This window comes from Bubalus kerabau, chromosome 11 (genome assembly GCF_029407905.1).
Source record: "Bubalus kerabau isolate K-KA32 ecotype Philippines breed swamp buffalo chromosome 11, PCC_UOA_SB_1v2, whole genome shotgun sequence".
Classification (NCBI taxonomy): domain Eukaryota; kingdom Metazoa; phylum Chordata; class Mammalia; order Artiodactyla; family Bovidae; genus Bubalus; species Bubalus kerabau.
In genome coordinates this window covers 14428599-14449180 of record NC_073634.1, presented here as the reverse complement: position 1 = coordinate 14449180, position 20582 = coordinate 14428599, and the positions used below count along the sequence as shown (strand labels likewise).

At 45.5% G+C, this 20582-nt stretch overlaps 1 protein-coding gene across 6 annotated transcripts in view; it reads right to left on the bottom strand.

Annotated features, from left to right (window-relative positions):
- SFXN5 (sideroflexin 5) overlaps positions 1 to 20582 on the bottom strand; it is a 126087-nt gene that overhangs the window by 77337 nt on the left and 28168 nt on the right. For all 6 annotated transcript variants that reach the window (XM_055539662.1, XM_055539663.1, XM_055539664.1 and 3 more), the window contains exons 4-6: positions 8446 to 8472; positions 7849 to 7903; positions 5468 to 5493 (exon numbers count right to left, since the gene is read on the bottom strand). In XM_055539662.1, coding sequence (XP_055395637.1) covers positions 5468 to 5493; positions 7849 to 7903; positions 8446 to 8472 — 108 coding nt within the window. The remainder of the gene's footprint in view (positions 1 to 5467; positions 5494 to 7848; positions 7904 to 8445; positions 8473 to 20582) is intronic.

Sequence of the window (20582 nt, the reverse complement as noted above, 5' to 3'; positions counted from 1 at the left end):
CGATTCATGGGGTCACAGAGTTGGACACGACTGAGCAACTGAACTGAACAGAACTATAGGCATACAGCAATGATTTTATATATTTGTCCTACATCCAGAAATCTTATAAAATAGTAGTTCCAATAGTTTGCCTATTCTCATGAATACTTGTGTTTATTCCTTTCCAATCCTAATATTTTCCATGTCTTATTCTACTTGTTAGTCTCTTAGGAAAATGACGGATAGAAGCACTATTGTCAAACATTCTTACTCTGTCCCAGACATTAAGATTTTACCTTTATTTGATTCATCTTTAAGAATGGTACTTGCAACAGACAACTCAATCAAATAATGGGTGGAACTCAAGAGGGAGGGAATATATGTATACTTATAGCTGATTCACATTGTTGTACAGCAGAAACCAACATAACATTGTAAAGCAATATCCTCCAATTAAAAAAAATTAATGGGTGGAAGACTTAAACAGATATTTCTCCAAAGAAGACATACAGATGGCCAACAAACTCATGAAAAGTTGTTCAACATTGCTCATTATTAAGAAATGCAAATCAAAACTACAGTGAGGTATCACCTCACACTAGTCAGAATGGCCATCATCAAAAAAATCTACAAATAATAAATGCTGGAGAGGATGTGGAAAAAAGGGAACCTTCTTGCCCTATTGGTGAGAATATACATTGATACAGCACTATGGAAAGCTGTATGGAGCCTTAAAAAACTAGGAATAAAACTACCATATGACCCAGCAATCTCACCACTGGGTGTATACCCTGAGAAAACAATAATTCAGAAAGACACCTGTGCCCTAATGTTCACAGCAGCACTATGTGTGACAGTTAGGACACGGAAACAACCTAGATGTCCATCAATAGATGAATGGATAAAGAAGCTGTGGTGCATTTATACAACAGAATGTTGCTGTTGTTGTTTAGTCGCTAAGTCATGTCCAACTCTTTTGTGACCCCGTGGACCGTGGCCCACCAGGCTCCTCTGTCCATGGGATTCCCCAGGCAAGAATACTGGAGTGGGTTGCCATTTCCTTCTCCAGGGCATCTTCCCAGGGAGTGAACCCACATTTCCTGCATTGGCAGGTAGATTCTTTACTACTGAGCCACCCGGGAAGTCCCACAATGGAATATTCCTCAGTCATAAAACAGAATGAATTTGAATCAGTTAAAGTGAGGTGGATGAACCTACAGCCTATTATACAGAATGAAGTAAGTTTGAAAGAGAAAAACAAATATTGCATATTAGCAAATATATATGGAATCCAGAAAAATGGTATTGATGAACCTATTTCCAGGGCAGGAGTAGAGACACAGACATAGAGAATGAACTTGTGGACACAGTGGGGGAAGGAGACGAACTGAGATAGTAGCATCGACATATACACTCCCACGTGTGAAATAGCTCGCTGGCAGGAAGCAGCTGTCGAGCACAGGGAACTCGGCTCAGTGCTCTGTGATGACCTAGAAAGCCGGGATAGGGGTAGGGTGGGAGGGAAGCTCAAAAGGGAGGGGACGTATGTATACTAAAAGCTGATTCATGTTGTACATCAGAAACCAACGCAAAATAGCAAAGCAATTATCCTCCAAATAAAAAAATGTTTTAAAGAATAGTACTTGCTATGGGGTTTGGTGGTTTTTCTCTTTTTTGACAGATATTCTATTAAGTTAATGAACCTCCCTTCTAGATCTAAATAATCTTTTTTTAATAATTATAAATGGAGTTATATTGTATCAAATGATTTTTCTGTATCTAAGTTATCATTTCTCCTTCAATTTGTTAAAGTGATAAACTACATGAATACATTCTCTAATGTTACCATTTTTGGTAAATATTATATGATATATTGTAATACATTGCTGGATTCAACTTGTTATTATTTCATTTAGACTATTTATGTATAATTTCATAAGTGATATTGGCCTAAAATTTTTCTTTCTTATATCTACTTACTTGGTATCGGTCTCAAAGTGCCTCATAAATGAATTGGGGAACATTTCCTCTTTTTTATTCTCTTTAAAGAGTTTTTTAAAGATTGAATTTGGCTATTCCTTTGAGTGTATTCACCTGAAAGATCATAGGAGCCTAGTGGTAACTTCTGGTTTGTTTGTTACTTCTTTGGTGCATATATTTTAAGCAACTGATCTAATTTCTTTCTCTTTACAGGTCTTTTCAAATCGTGTATTTCATCTTGTTAGGCAGTTTTTGGTAATCTACACTTTTTTAGAAAAGTATCCATTTTTTCTAAGTCTTCAAATTTACTGCCTCAGATTGCTCAATGCATTCTGATCTTTTAAACTTCTATTATAGCTTTAATTATTCTATCTTTTAGTCCTAGTATTGTTCATTTGTATCTTCTTTCTTTTTTCTTGCTCATTATTGCCAGAAATGACTATTTAATTACTCCTTACAGAAAAGCTACAAATTTACCCTTAATATATATTTCCAACAATATCAAAACACATATGTACAAGAGTATCTATTCTTGCGTTATTCATACTGGCAAAATAATGGAAACAATCTAAATGTCCATATGTAGGAAAATACTGGAGTGGGTAGCCATTCCCTTCTGCAGGGGATTTCCCGACCCAGGGATGGAACTCAGGGTCTCCCACGCTGCGGGCAGTTCTTTATTGTCTGAGCCACCATGGAAGCCATGTAAGAAAATAGTTGAATAAATTATGGGACTTCCACATAGTATATTGTTATGCAGCTATTTTTTTTAAAAAAAAGAATGAGGAAGATCTCTATAAACTGATATACTGTGATTTCCAAGGTATGTCATTAAGTGAAAAAAAACATTAGACAAAAGGGTTATATAGTATGCTGCTGCTGCTGCTAAGTCGCTTCAGTCGTGTCCGACTCTGTGCGACCCCATAGACGGCAGCCCACCAGGCTTCCCCGTCCCGGGGATTCTCCAGGCAAGAACACTGGAGTGGGTTACCATTTCCTTCTCCAAAGCATGAAAGTGAAAAGTGAAAGTGAAATCGCTCAGTCGTGTCTGACTCTTAGCGACCCCATGGACTGCAGCCAACCAGGCTCCTCGGTCCATGGGATTTTCCAGGCAAGAGTACTGGAGTGGGGTGCCATTGCCTTCTCCGATATAGTATGCTACCTTTTATAAAATAGAAAGGAAAATATATTTGCATTTGCTTATTTTTACAAAAAAAAAAAATAGAAGTATAAGGTTATTTACTTAGAGAGGATAAGTGGGAAGGACCTCCCATGAAGGGTTAGAGAGGGAAATGGAATTGTATTATGCCTTTTTAATATAGCTAGGTGGTAAAGAGCCTGCCTCCTAATGCAGGAGACATAAGAGACATAGGTTGAATCCCTGGATAGGGAAGACCCGCTAGGGATGGAAATGACAACCCACTCCATTATTCTTGCCTAGAGAATCCCATGGACCAAGGAACTGGTGGGTCACAAAAAGTTGGACACGACTGAAACGACTTAGCACACAGCATGCAATATAGCTTTGACTTTTGAATTATGTTGATATTTTATATAGTTTCAAAAATACAATAAGAATGGGGAAACATCTGAAATTCAGTGGCAACAGAAACAAATAAACTTAACTGTATCTCAAATAAATAACATATACACACAGAAGAATATAATTCAAATAACTTTTGAACACAGTCCTCTAACTATATGCTCTATAGGTAGGATCTATTCCATGGACAAAAAGAGCTTCAAAGAAATCTTGATGTTTATTTAATACATTTTGTTGGATTAATATATGTTTGAGTGGCATTAATGCAGAAATTCTGAAGTTCTTTTATTTGTATATACAAGATTTTGTAACTGAATAAATACATTGTTGTATTCTCATTCAGGGAGAAGAAAGATTGTAGATATGGAATGGAAGGAGGGGATTAACTCTGAGATGTTGGATTGGAATTAGACATATTAGTCTGAAGTCATGATTTTTAAAAAGTTGTATGTCCTAGATCTGTCTGCTAAGAGGGCCTAGAAACAATGACACTCCAGGGACAATGAGCGCAAGCACACCTAGCTGGCTAGATTTTGGTTTCTAAATACCATTCCCCTTGGAAGGGAATCAGGCTCTTTGGAGAAATGGATGAGCCCAGGTACAGAGCAGAGAAACGACAAGATGAGTTTGGAGTATCCATACACTGTGCCAGCAAGTACTGAAGTACATATTCAAAGAATAAAAAACATGTCATGTCAAATGGCCAGAAAAATTGCCTTAAGGCTCTCTACTGGTCAAAGTTGGCACAATTTTTATAAAAAATTGAATAATGACCAAAGTAAATTATTATCCATGGAACACAAAAAAATAGACAAGACCATACTGATAATTTTAAGAAACAAGAAAGTGGGAGGCAGAAGTGAAGACCCTTATTTATAGGAGGCTATAAATTAATAAATATAGAATGATATTTATGAAATAAATAGGAAATTTTAGACTAGGTAAATATCCGGTTCCCAGTCATTTTTCACTTAGTGGTTTTAACATCTGTTGGGCATCTTGGCCATCAGTTTAGGCTAATATGAAAAAAGTTACTATAAACATTTATGTATAGATTTTGTACAGACATGTGTATTCACGTTTCTTAAAGTAAATACCTAAATGTAGGATTGCTGACTCACATTGTAAGCATATGCTTAATCTTATAAGAAACTGCGATATCATTTTACACATACACCTGCCCTGAACCCAGCCCCGATTCTAGGATCACATCTCACACTTAGTTGTTATCTCTTTGGCCTCCTAGGTAAAATGTAAGAGAAATGAGGATGTGTGGTGGAACATTATGCAGCAACGAACTAGAACAAGTTAATACTACATATAACGATAAGGCTCATATACAGCTGAATGAGGGAAGCCAAGCCCCCCAAAAAGTTAATTTATATAAGTGACTCCATTTATACAAAGTTTGATAACAGGCAAAATGAGAACACAATGAAGGAAATCAGAAAAGTGGTTCCCTGTGAGGATAGTGGCTGAGAGGGGTTCATGAGAGCTTTCTGAGATGCTGATAATGCTGTTTATCTAAGTGATGTTTACTTTGTTGAGCTCACTTTGTGAAAATTTATCAAGCTGTACATTTATGACAAATGCAACCTTTCTGTATATTCGTTTTACTGCAATATAAAAAAAAATTGAATAAACTTAATCTCGATTTCAAAACTGGACAAAAATAATGCTGAGTTCTTCAGCTTTCAGAAGGCATCCTTACTTTCTGACTTCCCAAGCTCCCTGGAAAAACTTTCCTGTAATCAAACCAGCAAGTCCTAATTACTGACAATCTATGGGAAGAGGTTTGATAACACACATCAAGAGAATTAAAAAGAAATACATGCTTTCTACAATAATTCCCCTCCAGGAATTTATCCTAAATCAGTAACTCACTCAAATATTTATGAATGGTGATGTAAAGCTATACATTAAAAAATACTTAAGAAAAGAAAACCCTTTGAAGGTAATACTTACAATCGGCGTCCCAAAAGGAATGTAACCTGTGAGAGGGCAGAGAAGAGTCAAGCTGTATAATCCTCGGCCCCACCTGCCTTTCAACTGAGATGGCACAGAGACTTCTGACCTTGATCTTAGCAGTCGCCCCAAGGAAAGGGCTTGTCAGTTAACCAGGAGGCATCTCCAGCCCCCAGACCTTCTCCCAGCTCAGCCCTCCCCAGGACAGAGGGCTCCCCGGTGTCCCCCAACCTCTTTGTCTCTGTTCCCCTCAGTTATTCTGTCCTAAAACCAGGGCCCCACTCCTGAAGGGGGCCACCCACGGCTGGGGCCCTGGCACTCTGCCCTCGGTGGTCCTCCCATGACTTCTTCCATGAGGCCTCACACCCCTGCCCACACTCCCCACAGTGTCTCTGAAGGCCCTGGAATGTCCTCCACCTTCCCTCATCTTGTCTTTCTAAAACATACCCTTACTTTCTTGGCATTATGACCATTACTGGAGCCTTCGTGCCAGAGCTCTCTGACTCTCCAGGGCCCTGGCTGGACATCGACAGGTCAGGAAAGGGCTTGCCTGTGGTGCAGCTGGGCCCTGAGCACCATCTCATGGCTGCTCACGGCCCCGGACTGTGACACGGCTCCCTCCTTCACCCACACTGCTGTAGGTGGGCATCCTCCTGTCCCAGCCTCTAGCTTCCAGCAGCCAGTCAGCTGGTGGCCGAGCAGTAGGGAAGCACACTCGTATGGGTCACTTCTAGAGCAAACGTTGGTCTCCTGCGTATGCATGCCAGGAGACCACTCTCCTACCCTCAGCACTGGGGAGACGCCCAAAAACTGAGCAGAGAATTGCAGGATACACTTGTCTCAGGGGGAGAGCCTACTATGGCCCCGTGCAGGTACTGGGGAGCACCCATAGCCACGGTTACAAGAACCTTCGCTGCCTTGGAGTTCCTCACGGCTGAGCCAGGGTCACGGGCACTAACGGCCCCGGTTTACACAGTGACATCACCCGGCTGGCTATATTCTCCCACCCTCATGAGGTCAGGCTCGCTGAGGGTGGGGACACTGACTCACCTCCTGGACTGAGAACATCCCCTGGGGGCTTCCCAAGGCAGCAGTCAGCAGCCCCCCAACCCACCCTGCAAGTCAGAGGTGATGGATCCCCTCAATCACCCTGGGAAATGGCGTGGAGGAGGCATCAGCACACTGGTGTGAGACTGGCCTCTGTTTTGTGACTCTGGACAAGGACCCTAGCCTCTCAGAACTGGAGGCAGGGTAACCACGCCGGCCCCAGCCAGTGTACAGGCAAGGGCTTTCTAGGCCACTAAGCTGTACATAAGCTGTGCGTAGCTCAGTTGGTAAAGAATCTGCCTGCAATGCAGGAGGCCCTGCTTCAATTCCTGGGTCAGGAAGATCCCCTGGAGAAGGGATAGGCTACCCACTCCAGTATTCTGGCCTGGAGAATTCTATGGACTGTATAGTCCATGGGGTTGCAAAGAGTTGGACAGGACTGAGCAACTTTCACTTTCAAGCTGTACCTCTAGTAGCCACAGGGTAGGGACTTCCTGGGGGCAGGGATCTTAGACACATTCTCCCATTGCCCCTCTGCCCTCTGGTCTCCGTGCAATGGGAATCTGCCTCCCTGTGTGTGCAGTGGTGCAAACTCAGCGTGTACATGCAGCTGCTGCTGCTGCTAAGTCACTTCAGTCGTGTCCCACTCTGTGTGACCCCATAGATGGCAGCCCACCAGGCTCCCCCATCCCTGGGATTCTCCAGGCAAGAACACTGGAGTGGGTTGCCATTTCCTTCTCCAATACATGAAAGTGAAAAGTGAAAGTGAAGTCACTCAGTCGTGTCCAACTCTTCACGACCCCATGGACTGCAGCCCACCAGGCTCCTCCATCCATGGGATTTTCCAGGCAAGAGTACTGGAGTGCGGTGCCATTGCCTTCTCCGGTGTACATGTAGAAGGCAGGTTAAAAGTAGGATCAGAGACAAGGGAGTTAGACTGGGGATTCACTGCATGAAAGGGCTGAGCAGGGAGCGGGGCTTGAAAGGAAGGCACTTTGCACGCACAGGTAAGAGAAGGGTGACTCATGGAAGGCAGGGCTGTCCCACAAATGTCACCCTGAAGCTGCCACTAAGTGAGCGGGGTATCAGCCTGGAGTGGGGGCCCCAGATTTACCTGTGGATGCCTCAACTCCATCCCAACTGCTCAGGCAGAAAAGACAGACACATTTCAAAAGCTCCATAGGCTGGCCAGTCTTGTGCAGTTGAGCCAAAATGACCATGCAGGTGCAAGTGTGGCCATGTGTGCAACAGGATGTAACGTCCGGATGCCCTTGGAGCTGCGACCCTCATAAGTGGCCCAAATTGAGAAGAACTAGAGGGTCCCGAGGGCTTACCTGACATTCTAAAAGGCATGAAGATCTTCTCATTGGTGTCCGGATGTAGAACAGCCTGGCAAGAGCAGGGAACAGGGCACAGGGTGACAACTGGGGAGGGGGAAGGGACGTGGGAGAAGAGAGGGGGAGGAGGTGAGGCAGCCCCCCCGGGGAGACTCCAGTGGCCCGTAGCTGTAGCCCACCTGGCCTTGTGGCTGGTCAGTCCTCCCTACCATTTGGGGCAAGAAGAAACCAAACACAGGCCACAGGCGGAGCTTCCCCTCCTGACAAATGCTCAAACCGAAGGCAGGCACGGAAGACCCTCTGTCCCCCATGCCGTGTGCACAAGAAACACAACCAGGATTCATGAAGAGAACCCACAGGGAAGGAGCTCAGGGGGCCCAGGGAAAGGCAGGCTGACCTGAGCGCTAGTCTTCAGAGATTCAGGCCCGGTGCAGAGCATGAAGGAAGCGGGTGGGGTGGAGTGGAGTGGGGTGGGGTGGGGTGGAGTGGGGTGGGGTGGGGTGGAGTGGGGTGGAGTGGGGTAGGGGCGGGGCAGGGCAGGGTTTCAGAGGTCAGCAGAAGGGAACGAAGGAAAGGAATCCAAAATGGAATTACCTGCTTGATTTTCTGTGCGCTCCAGAGCTGGAAAGGAGGAAGGGAGAAAAAGAGAGGGAAAGAAAAGAAGGAACAAAGATTAAAAGCACGTATTAGTTTAAGGTCTCATAGCCTCATTTTCTAGCCAGGGGCTCCATCTCAAAGGGCTTTAGAGGCTCAGGCTGTTTAGAGGCAACCAGCTGCCCCTGGCTGCCCCAGCTTCCCTGGACTGTGGGCAGGTGGCATCACCAGGAAGGAAGGCCAGGGATCCCAGAAGAGCAGAGCTGGGGGGACTCACCCAGACTATTTAAACCAAGGGATCTCAACTCTGACTGTGCTGTAAAATTACTTGAAGAATTCTTCCAGTGTGTTCCTAACACTCCCTAGTTCATTTTAAGGTATAGATAGGTAAGAAGCCCTGATTTAAATGAAGATACTTTTCATTTAAGTACCTTCATTTCATTTCATTAGGTAGATACTCAGCTGTCTCCCAGAATCACAAGAGACCCACAGCATAATTTTTCAGAGCTAGACAGACTGGCTGGATCCCTGGATTTGCCACTTCTACCTCTGAGCCTCAATTTCCTCATCTGTAAAATGGGAATAATAGCTTGTTGAAGAGGCATATGAAAAGTGCCCAGAGCAGTGCTGGACACACAGTAGGTGCTTTACAAGTGCTAAATCTTATAGATATTATTATTCTCATTTTTGTTATCATTGTAAGAAGGTTGTGCACTTTCATATGAATGAGGAGGTTGTCTCTTCCAGCACAGTGTGGGGACAGGCTATAGGAACAGAACAATTTGTCAATTTCTTCAAATAATAAAAAATACTATACTTCATTGACTCTGCTGCTGCTGCTGCTGCTGCTAAGTCACTTCAGTCGTGTCCAACTCTGTGTGACCCCAGAGACGGCAGACCACCAGACACCCGCGTCCCCGGGATTCTCTAGGCAAGAATACTGGAGTGGGTTGCCATTTCCTCCTCCAATGCATGAAAGTGAAAAGTGAAAGTGAAGTCGCTCGGTTATGTCCAGGGACTGCAGCCTACCAGGCTCCTCTGTCCATGGGATTTTCCAGGCAAGAGTACTGGAGTGGGGTGCCATTGCCTTCTCCTCATTGACTCTAAGACATCATTTATCCTAAGATATACTAATTGTGCCACTAAGAAAGAAAATTATGGCATAATACCATGATGTCCATCAGTTAAAAGATTCACCCCATTTAAGAGATGATAATATGTGATAAAATAACCTTTTGGAATCAAGAAAATATGGCAAGTAAAAATGTACACTGTAGGCAAATGAAAGGCCAGTGCGTCTTTAGTGGATCAAGAAGGGTACGAGGTCAGAGGGGCGACCAGGTAAGCACTGATGTTTAGAGTTTTATAATGGAATAGCTATGCTTCATTTATATGGCAATGTCATTTGGGATATAAATTAAGCTGCAGAATGCTACTAGGTAGCAATAATAGAGTTATAAAATTGACATACAGATTGTCTGCTACTTACAATGAGGTTATGTCCCAATAAACCCATTATAAGTTGAAATTATCATTGTCAAAAATGTATTTAATATTAATACATCAAACCTACCGAACATCATAGCTTAGCCTGGCCCATCTTAAAAGGGCACAGAACACTTACATTAGCCTACAGTTGAGCAAAATCATCTAACACAGAAGCTATTTTATAATATAGTACTGAATACCTCATGTAATTCATTGCATACTGTACTGAAAGTGAAAAATATACTGGTTGTGTGGGTACAGAATGGTTCTAGGTATATCGGTGGTGCCCCCTTGATCTCGTGGCTGACTGGGAACTGCGGCTCACTGTCTGTCCAGCATCACAAGAGGGTACCAGACCACGCATCGCTAGCTAGGAAAAGATCAATATTCACAATTCAAAGTACAGTTTCTCTGGATGCATATCATTTTCATACCATCATAAAGTCTGTAAACTGTAAGCTGAGCCATCGTAAGTCAAGGACCATCTGTATTAAAGTTTATGCTTTTACCAACAGTCGAGTCCTTAAGTCTAATTCACAGTCTAATCACTCTGATTTTAGATACATTTCAAACATATTTGATTGTCTGCTATTCCATATCCAGAAAGATTAGAGGCAGTAGATTTTTTTTTAAATTATAATTGAGGAACAGAGGGGACTAAAGAAAGAAAAACCAAATGTAGAATCACTGTTAGCCAAAGACAGTATGTGAGAGCATAACAGTCGAGAAGTAAAAAAATGATAATAGGTTGATCTTTCGTTGCTCAAAGAGTGCCTTGCTGAAGTGCAACCCACCAAGTCCCAGCGCCGAACCAGGTGTGACCCCAGGCCCTGGGCACAAACTCCTGACACCCAAGGCTCTCCACCCCAAGTCAGAATCCCCTACATCCGTGTCCCCTCACCCTGTGGGGTCATGGCCCAGATCCTTGGAGCAGGGTCCTGCCTTTGAGTGCCGGCCACAGCATCTCCCAGAGCCGTGCACACACAGCAAACCTAAGACTTGTTTTTTTGTTTTTTTTTTTTTTAAACTAAGATGTCTTCATACAATTCTTATAAATAAAGAAAAAGATCCCCTGCCTGATGAACAGCCTGGGCTGAAAACACTGATCTAAGACATTAAAGGACAGTGTAAACAGCAGGCACTAGAACCAGCAGTCTACATTCCTATCCCTACTGAATGTGTGACCCAGGGCAAATTGCTTTGCCTCCATGCCTCAGTTTTTCCATCAAACAATAGGTTGTTGTAAGGACGATGCTTGATGCTCCCAACAGCAGGCATTTCCCTTTGGGTAGACAGCTAAATCTATGCTTTCCAGCCTCCCCACGGTCAGGTGGGCTCACACGACCAGGTGCCAGCTGATGGGCTGTAGGTAGAAATGGAGTTCGCCATTTCCAGGCTTGGCCCCAAAGCCTCCCACAGAGGAGCCATTGGAGGACAGTGAGGCCCTAGAAGACAGGAAAGCTATAAGGTAAAAGGAGCCTGGCTCCTGGACACCGGCATGTGCTGAGTCCCTGTGTGGCACTGGACTCTGACATGAGTGAGAAACAGACCTTACTGTCTAAGGCCCCTAAATCCAGGGGGTTTTGTTATAGCACTTGGCTTACACTGACCAACACAGAAGTTCGCTGAGACATGTATGTATACCTGAATACTTGGCCCATAGATCATGCTCCATAAATGTCTAACATAAAGGGGAAGTCAGTCAAATGAGCAGTATTTTTCAAAGAACTTAATTATTTCTCAATAAATTCATCTCTGTTGTTTCATTTCTACAACATGAGTAGACTACATCACACAAAGCAACTCATCTCAGAGAGACTAAGTGACTCTGCTGTGGTTCCAGAGGCCTGGTGGCAGGACGAAGATGGAGGCCTCCTGGCCTCCAGACTCGTGTGCCCCCTGTTCTCTGGAGCAGACTGACGTCTGGTCTGGCCAGGGTGACAGCCAGACCTGAGGCATGAGAAGAGGAAGAGGACCTTGACTGACGTCACCTGAGGTCCCAGAACCTCCCTTTGCTGCTGGGCAGCAGATGCGCTTCCCCAGCACCTGTTCCTTCTCCCCCTCCCCGGGAAGACTAGCCAAGGAACACTTGCTACCCACGGCTGCATCTGTGTCCCTCAAGTTCAAGGGCTGCCTCCTCTACCCCCACCCAGCAATGGGAGACTCAGGCAGGTGCTGGCTTGGCAGCAAAGGCAGAAGTTCAGCTGGAATGTCAGCAGGTAAGGCCAGGAGGCCCGAGCTCACAGACGTGTTCCCTCCCTACAATGACACCCACACACATGGTGTGGGCAGGCTAGTGCCACAGATAAGAGGCAATGGCCCTGTTATCTATTTGAGTCTCACACTCAGAAAACTGTTTCCATAAGACAGATGAGAAAAGCAAAGCTCAGCCACACCCAAGTTCTCACAGGTGGAGCCAGAACTTCAGGTTATGATCTGTGACTTAGATTCCTTCATTCATCTTCATGCATTCATTCACATTTAGTGAACAAGTGCTATGTGTCAAGCATCTTTCTGAGGGCATTGTACATATTAACTTATTAATCTTCTCAACAACCCTATGCGGCAGGGAGTAGTGTATCTCCCATTTTACAGATGTGGAAACTGAGGCACTGAGAGGTTCAGTGATTTGCCCAAAGTCCCACAGTAGCACTGGGATTTGAACCCAGGCCGTCTGGTTCCATAATCCCACCCAAATCCTTATGCACGCATCTCTAAATGCTGGCACACCAGTTCACATTGTTCTGTCCCTTAAGGCATCTAGTATAATCTGGAGATCTTTCCACATCAGAGCATGGAGAGCAGTCTTATTCTTCCTAACAGAAACATTGAATGAACATATAAACTTCACCCTATTCAGTTCAGTTCAGTTGCTCAGTCGTGTTCGACTCTTTGCAACCCCATGGACTGCAGCATGCCAGGCCTCCCTGTCCATCACCAACTCCCAGAGCTTGCTGAAACTCATGTCCATTGAATCAATGACACCATCAAACCATCTCATCCTCTGTCGTCCCTTTCTCCTCCTGCTTTCAATCTTTCCCAGCATCAGGGTCTTTTCCAATGAGTCAGTTCTTTGCATCAGGTGGCCAAAGTATCGGAGCTTCAACTTCAGCATCAGTCCTTCCAATGAATATTCAGGACTGATTTCCTTTAGGATGGACTGGTTTGTTCTCCTTGCAGTCTAAAGGACTTTTAAGAGTCTTCTCCAACATCACAGTTCAAAAACATTAATTCTTCTGTGCTTAGCTTTCTTTATGGTCCAACTCTTACATCCATACATGACTACTGGAAAAACCATAGTTTGACGATATGGACTTTTGTCAGCAAAGTAATGTCTCTGCTTTTTAATATGCTGTCTAGGTTGGTCATAGCTTTTCTTCCAAGGAGCAAGCGTCTTATAATTTCATGGCTGCAGTCATCATCTGCAGTGATTTTGGAGCCCAAGAAAATAAAGCCTGTCACTGTTTCCATTGTTGCCCATCTATTTGCCATGAAATGATGGGAGCAGATGCCATGATCTTTGTTTTTGAATGTTGAGTTTTAAGCCAGCTTTTTCACTCTCCTTTTTCACTCTCATCAAAGGCTCTTCAGTTCCTCTTCACTTTCTGCCATAAGGGTGGTGTCATCTGCATAGCTGAGGTTATTGATATTTCTCCCAGCAATCTTGATTCCAGCTTGTGCTTCATTCAGCTCAACATTTCGCATGATGTACTCTGCACATAAGTTAAATAAGCAGGGTGACAATATACAGCCTTGACATACTCCTTTCCCAATTTTGAACTAGTCCGTTGTTCCATGTCTGCTTCTAGCTGTTGCTTCTTGACCTGCATACTGGACTTTCAAGCTATTTCCAATCTTTCATTGTGGTAAAATACAAATAATAACATGTACCATTTAAGCATTTTGAAGTGGACGTTCAGTGGCATTAAGTACATTCACATTATTGTGCGGCCATCACCACCATCCATCTCCAGAATTTTTTCACCTTCCTCAACTGAATCTCTGTACCCAGTATGTACTAATTCCCAAATCCTCCTCCCCTCAGGTCCAGGGAACTACCATTCTACTCTCTTGTCTCTTTAAATTTAACCACTCTAGGTATTTCATATAAGTAGAATCATACAACATTTGTCCTTCTGTGACTGTCTCATCTTGTGCTATTATGACCCTACTCCAGTGAATGTCCCTGGAGTTACCACTCTTATATCAATAATATTTAAAGGAAAAGGATGAATGTATGCAGGTATCTCTGGCAGGATACAGAAGAAACTGGTCCTTACTCTAGGGAGAAGTGGGGAATTGGCAGACAGGGAAAGGGAAACATTGTATGTTCTATTTTCTTTTGATGACTTTAGCATTCAGTAGATTGTTCATGTGTTGGCGGTTTACTCACTAAGTTGTATTCAACTCTTGTGACCCCATGAACTCTTGCGACCCCACGAACTGCAGCCTGCCAGGCTCCTCTCTCTGTCCATGGGATTCTCTGGGCAAGAATACTGGTGAGGGTTGCCATTTCCTCCTCCAGGGGATCTTCCAAACCCAGGGATCAAATTTAGGTCTCCTGCATTGCAGGCAGATTCTTTACTGATTGAGCTACCAGGGAAGCCCTTGTTCATGTGTTACCTACCCAAAAATAATTCTTAAAAATTTAAGAGTAACTATTAGAAAAATAGAAATAACATGCACAACTTTTCAGCTCTTTATAGTCCTCTATGGCATAGACTGTTAATGGTCCAACAAAACCTATGTCCTTTTCTGCCATAGTAATAGAAAGGTAGAGGGCAGGTGGCTGACCTGCTGCACTACATTTCCCAGCCTCCTTTGCAGGGCAGGTGGTTGGCCTGCTGTACTACATTTCCCAGCCTCCTTTGCAATTAGGCTTATCCTTGTGACTGAGTCCCTTAGTGGCATCTGAGAGGAGGTGAGATGTGCCTTTCCCTAGCCAGCTCCTCCCAACCTATACTTTCTATCACCTGCCTGTGAGCCAGAACAACAATGTGGCTGCAGCCCAGCCTGGGCCAGGCAGAGGGAAGAACCCAAGGAGATGGTGGAGAAACATGATGGAAGGAGCCTGGGTTCCTGATTGACCATGTGGAGCAGAGCCACCTGCCCATCTGGAACTTGAACTATGACACGGGCAAGAGATAAACATCTATCTTGTTTGAGCTGGTGTGTTTTGAGGTCATTTCATTACAGCAGTTAGTATAACCTTAACCAAAGTAACCCATCTGGGGTTTGGGGAAAGTGCTTCTCACGCTGTCAGGGAAGCCTCTCCACAGGAGAGAGGAAGGGATGAACACCGAGTCATGTTGAGGTTCTTCTCATGGCATCTGGAAGTGCTTCCACCTCAGGAGGTTTTGGGGTGAGAAGGGAGGGACAGCTCCATCTTAAATTAACTTCCTAGTCATGACCCGACCTCATTTGGGCTCATCCCATCTCCAGCCTGCACCAACAATAATTAGGGTCACAGATCTGGGGCCTGGGTCAGCCACTAACTTGCCTGGTCTTCCTCTGCAAGTCACCTCACTCCCTAGAATTACATTGTTTTGTTTTTTTAATTAATGAGACAGGAGATGGAAGCCAGTCTCTCCAAGGTCCCTTCCCATCTGATGATGCCAATTCTGGCTTTCAGAGAGCCCAGGACAAGGACTCGGGCCTGATTTTTTGAGTCTGGGTTTTTCCCTGCGACATGCTGGGCCCATGAGTTGAATGCTGGATACAGAAATGGCAGCAGATATCACCCACAAGCCAAGAGCTGGTTGCTAATTTGAAGTTTAATGAGCTAACCCTGCAAACAGGTTACAAGCAAGGAAATCCTGGAATGTAAAGCACTTGATGGAGGCCAAGGAGACATAGTGGACAATCCATCCACACTGAGAATCTAGAACAGGGAGCCCCCTGCATCTTCTTGTTGATCCACCACAGCAGCTCCATTTTAAGCTACAATTCCTCAGTGTGACCTGGTCTCCTTTGGGCTCAGTCATCTCCCTCTGTGTTTCTGGCTGAACATTAAAATGCATAGACCCGATCCCTTGGAATTTACTGGTGCAGCAACAACCAGTGTGGATGTGAGACTTTCAACCTTTCTTGATTTCTCAGCTTGCAGAATGAGGACACAGAGGACATGGGGAAACAGCCTGGGAGAAAGGTTGCTGGAACAATGCAGACGTTTGCTGATTTCAGAAATGGCCTAAGTCTCAGCTGAGTTGCCATTTGAACTTATCAGGAACCCAGTGCAGAGCCCAAGCGAGGGGCAGAGGGTGGGCCCCAAATAAACTTCAGGGGGAGAAGCCCCTCCTTCTCAGGGCAGAGACCTCCTATGCTCAGACCTCAGATGGAGGAGTCACTGCCCAGGCCTTGTCCCCAGTCTGACTCCTTCCCCTTCCCCTCTCCTCTTTCCAAGCTGCTTCTCCAAATCTCTGAAGCAGCAACAACAGAGCCTATTTAAAACAACCTCTAGAAGGTAATTAAACAGAGCCTGAAAGGGATCCTTCTATAAGGCAGAGGATGCCTTCATGACACAATAAGAAATCTTCTTAATTCATCATTTGGGCCAATCCTATTACTTCTCACCATTAACTTTGTTGCCATGGTTACTCCCAGGTAATATGTACAAATGCAAATCTACGTGGGGCAAAAGATGGGCCAATTTTACAGATGAAAGGAGACAAATATCCCCCCTTACTCTGCTACACAACACACATGAGCAGTCACGACTTCCATGTACACACAGCTTCTCTCTATTAAGAGGCTGGAGCCTCTAGTCAAACCCTTTTGTGAATTGGAATTACAGATCTCCCACTTGCTAGCCATGTGACTTGGGGCAATTTACTTGGAGATGCGGGTTCAAGCCCTGGGTCAGGAAGATCCCCCGGAGAAGGAAATGGCAACCCACTCCAGTATTCTTGCCTGGGAAATCCCATAAACAGAGGAGCCTGGCGGGCTACAGTCCATGCAGTCACAAGAGTTGGACACAACTTAGCAACTAAACAACAACAACTTAATTTTTTGAGCCTCCATTTCCTCATTTGTAATATAGGAATATGAATACTTACTTTCAAGCTTATTGTGATAATCAAAAACAATTCATTTATCCAACAAATATTTATTGAGCACATATTGTGTGCTGGGCACCACTCTAGGCACTAAGAATATATCAGTAAAAAAAAAAAAAAGAAATCTCTGGTTTTGTGGAGCTTACATGATTGTGGAGACAAACAATAAAAAAATAATAAAAAAGGAAATTTGCTCATATGTGAGAAGGATGAGTGCTTCAAGAAACACGGGAAAGTAGAACAGAGTAAGGATAGGGAGAGTGTGCTGGCAGCAAGGATGGATTTTTAAAAATTTATTGTAGTGGGGTCCTCACGAAAGGAGCGGGTGAAGGATGGAGAACATTCCGGAACACGATGACATGACCAGGGTCACAGCTTCTGTCACAGGGGGGACAGAAAAGAAAAGGCTAGGCTGGAGCTGGGCTGGAAGAGGGGAGGGAGAGACACAGGCTGCATCCTCCACCCCCAGAAGCGCCTCTACTCCTTGGATCCCTTCATTGGCATTTGGGGCTGGGTAATTCTTTGTCGTGGGGGCTGTCCTGTGCGCTGTAGGCTGGAGTTGGGCTCCCTAAAATTCCATCTCTTGTCCTGCCTCTGGTTCTAGTGGCTCCTTCTTTTGCTCCCCCAACTTTTCTTTCCCTGGACAGATTCTCAAGTAGGATGATGTTTAGTAAGGTGGTCAGGGTAGTTTTCATTGAGATGGCTTTAGAGAAAATACCTGAAGGAGGAAGTGAGCCATGCAGATACCTGGTAGGAGATTTTTCTGTCCAGCAGAACAGCCAGTGCAAAGGCCCTGAGGCAGAGTGGGCCTCCCAGCCTATCTGAGGGACAGCCAGGAGGCCTGTGTGACTGACGTGGGCTGAATGAGGGAAAGAGCAGTAGGAAATAAGATCAGAGAGGAATTGGGGCTTTGCAGTTTTTGCTGAGGACTGTGGCTTTTACTCTGAGTTTTTACTATAGGGTGGTCCTTAACAGGAGGGCAATTTTCCACCCAGGGGCCATTGGGAAATGTCTCGTCGTGAATTGGGAAGGAGTGCCATTAGCACACAGTGGGTAGACCAGGGGTGTTGCTATACGTCCTACAGTGCACAGGGCAGCCCCCACGACAAAGAATTACCCAGCCCCAAATGCCAATCGTGCTGAGTCTGAGAAACCCTGGGGCAGAGGAACAAACCCTGGAGCAGTTTCACAGGTCAGTCTGAGTGCTGTACTGGGAATGGGCAGAGGGAGCCCAGGTAGAACAGGAAGACCACCCAGGAGGCCACTGCAAGACCCAGCCCGGAGATGCTATACAGCACCCAGTACCACTTCCAGCATATCATACAAATGCTTCACCTAATACTGATCACTTGCCTGTTTTGTGCTAATAATAAGGGTCAGCTTGTAGCTGCCCCAGAGGTGCTGGTTGCTGATCAGGATCCCAGAGGCCAGGGGTCAGGGCAAGTGGCGGGGGCAGGGATGTCAGTCAAGCTTCTGATAGACAATCCTGCTGATACCCAGAGAAGATTCAGGGTGCAAGTATTTTTAACTCTCTGGTATCTTCTCTGCTATTTTCAGCAAAACCCAAACACAGCTGACCCCATTTCTGCTCTGCCAGGGGAGGAGACCAGCAGGATCTCTCACATCTCAGCTGCCCTTTCTCCTTGGCAGGTTGCAGGCAGAACCCATCCTTCATGGGACCCCTGGGCAACCACTGTGCTGGGTGCTGAGCAGGCACCAAGGAAGGCGGGCTGGTTCCCAACCTCTGGGGGTGTGGAATGATGGACCAGAACCACTGCTCAGAAGCCAACAGTGGCTCCCTGCCCCCTCACTTCCGACCACCCCCGCCGCTCCCAAGCTGGTTTCCTTTCAGCACTTTTCCCTCCCCATATACCTGGTACAGAAGGATCCAACCACAGTTCCACTGTCCTGCTCCCCTCTTACTCCAGGACAACACAACCAGCATCTCTTCTGGGTTCCAGAAACTTTCACAATCTGGCCTGAAACTTCCCAACTTCCTCTCTCACCTTCTGTCCCTCTCTCATCATGCACTTTCTCTCCCTCTCTCTCCACTCTACTTCCCAGCCTTCGTCTGCAACTTACAGGGACGTCCCTCTCATGCCTTGGGTCTCTCTACATTCTACGTCCAACTGCTTGTGTCCTCCACAAAGCCTTTCCTCAGCACCTGTGTTCTCAGGAGTCTCTCACCACTGAATTCCTACTACCACAGCCTAAATCCTGCCTCCAGCCACCCCCTTACATGTGCGCCTGCGTGGAAGCTGGCTGCATGAGGGCAGGAGCCTCCCAGTGCCCACCTACCACTGCACCTCTCATGTACGAGGTGCTCCACAGATGCCCACAGCCTGGCCTGACAGGGTTAACCGCGCAGTGTGACTGGGGCTAAGAGACCTGCACACATGCCAAGCCCCTCTGATGGCACTTCTACCCCACCCGCCCACTCTGCCTGTTAGCGCACACATTCCACTCCAGAGTATTACCTTCCCTTCCAAATCTATCTTCAGACAGTGAGTGAAAAATGGGCATTGGATCTTCCAGGTCCAGTGTCCCTGTCCCACCACACATTAGTTATGTAACCTGAGATAAGTTTTGTAATCTCTCTGAGCCTCATTTTTCTTGCCTGTAAAATGGGATCAATATAGGCATCAACCAAACAGGGCTTCTGTGAAGATTAATTGAGAGAATACATATAAAGTGCAAATATTTAGCATGGCTCCTGGCCTTTGGTGAGCTCACAGTGAGTGGTGACTCATTACCATGGAGGTCTTCCATATTGAACCCCACCCATCTCCATCCATACCAAACCATCCCAGCAAAGCCCCGGCGTATAAAAAGCACACAGCGCAGCAAACACTCAGAAACTTAGCTGCCTGGGCTTACATTTTCAGTCTCATCTATGGCTTTGTTGTTTAACTGATAGCTGCAGTCTTTATTAGAGTTCCTAGCACATCAAATGTATACCTGTCAAGCCCAAAGAGTAAATTGTACTTATTTTTATTTTACCGTTAGGACTAACTTTTCACTGGTACAGCAACCTTTCAACAAGTTAACAGTCTCTGGAGGAGATATCAGCCACCCACTAACCCAGGTCATCAGGTGTGAATAAACTCTCAATCTGCTTGTAGCCCCCTGGTGGGATGTTGTAACTGGAGGGCAGATTAGGTAACAAATTAGTGCATAAGATACCCAGTGGTGCCCAGACATTGCGTCAGGCCCATAGGCATCAGCACACAGCCACAGGCTTCTGACTCACACGCCTGCAAAAGGACATCAGGGGAGGTACAGAGCCCAAGAGCACACAGGCCGCCCTCCAGACCAAGGTCAAGAACCATCCCAGCCTCTTCAGACAGCACCGGCATGACCCTTGAGCAGGGCCAGCCTGAACCAGGGATGGGGACTTTGTGAATTTCTGATCCCTGAAGCTTCCCAGATCCTGAGCTGGTATGTCACTACCTACATGCTCTTGCTGTGGCCGTGGAGGCTGGTGGGGGCCAGGGCTCTGTAGACAAGGTCCAGGAGGTACTGTGAGAGCTGCAGCAGAGCCCAATCCTGATGTCTGGGGAGCCGGGAGGGCGCGGGGATGGGGGCTGAGCCGTG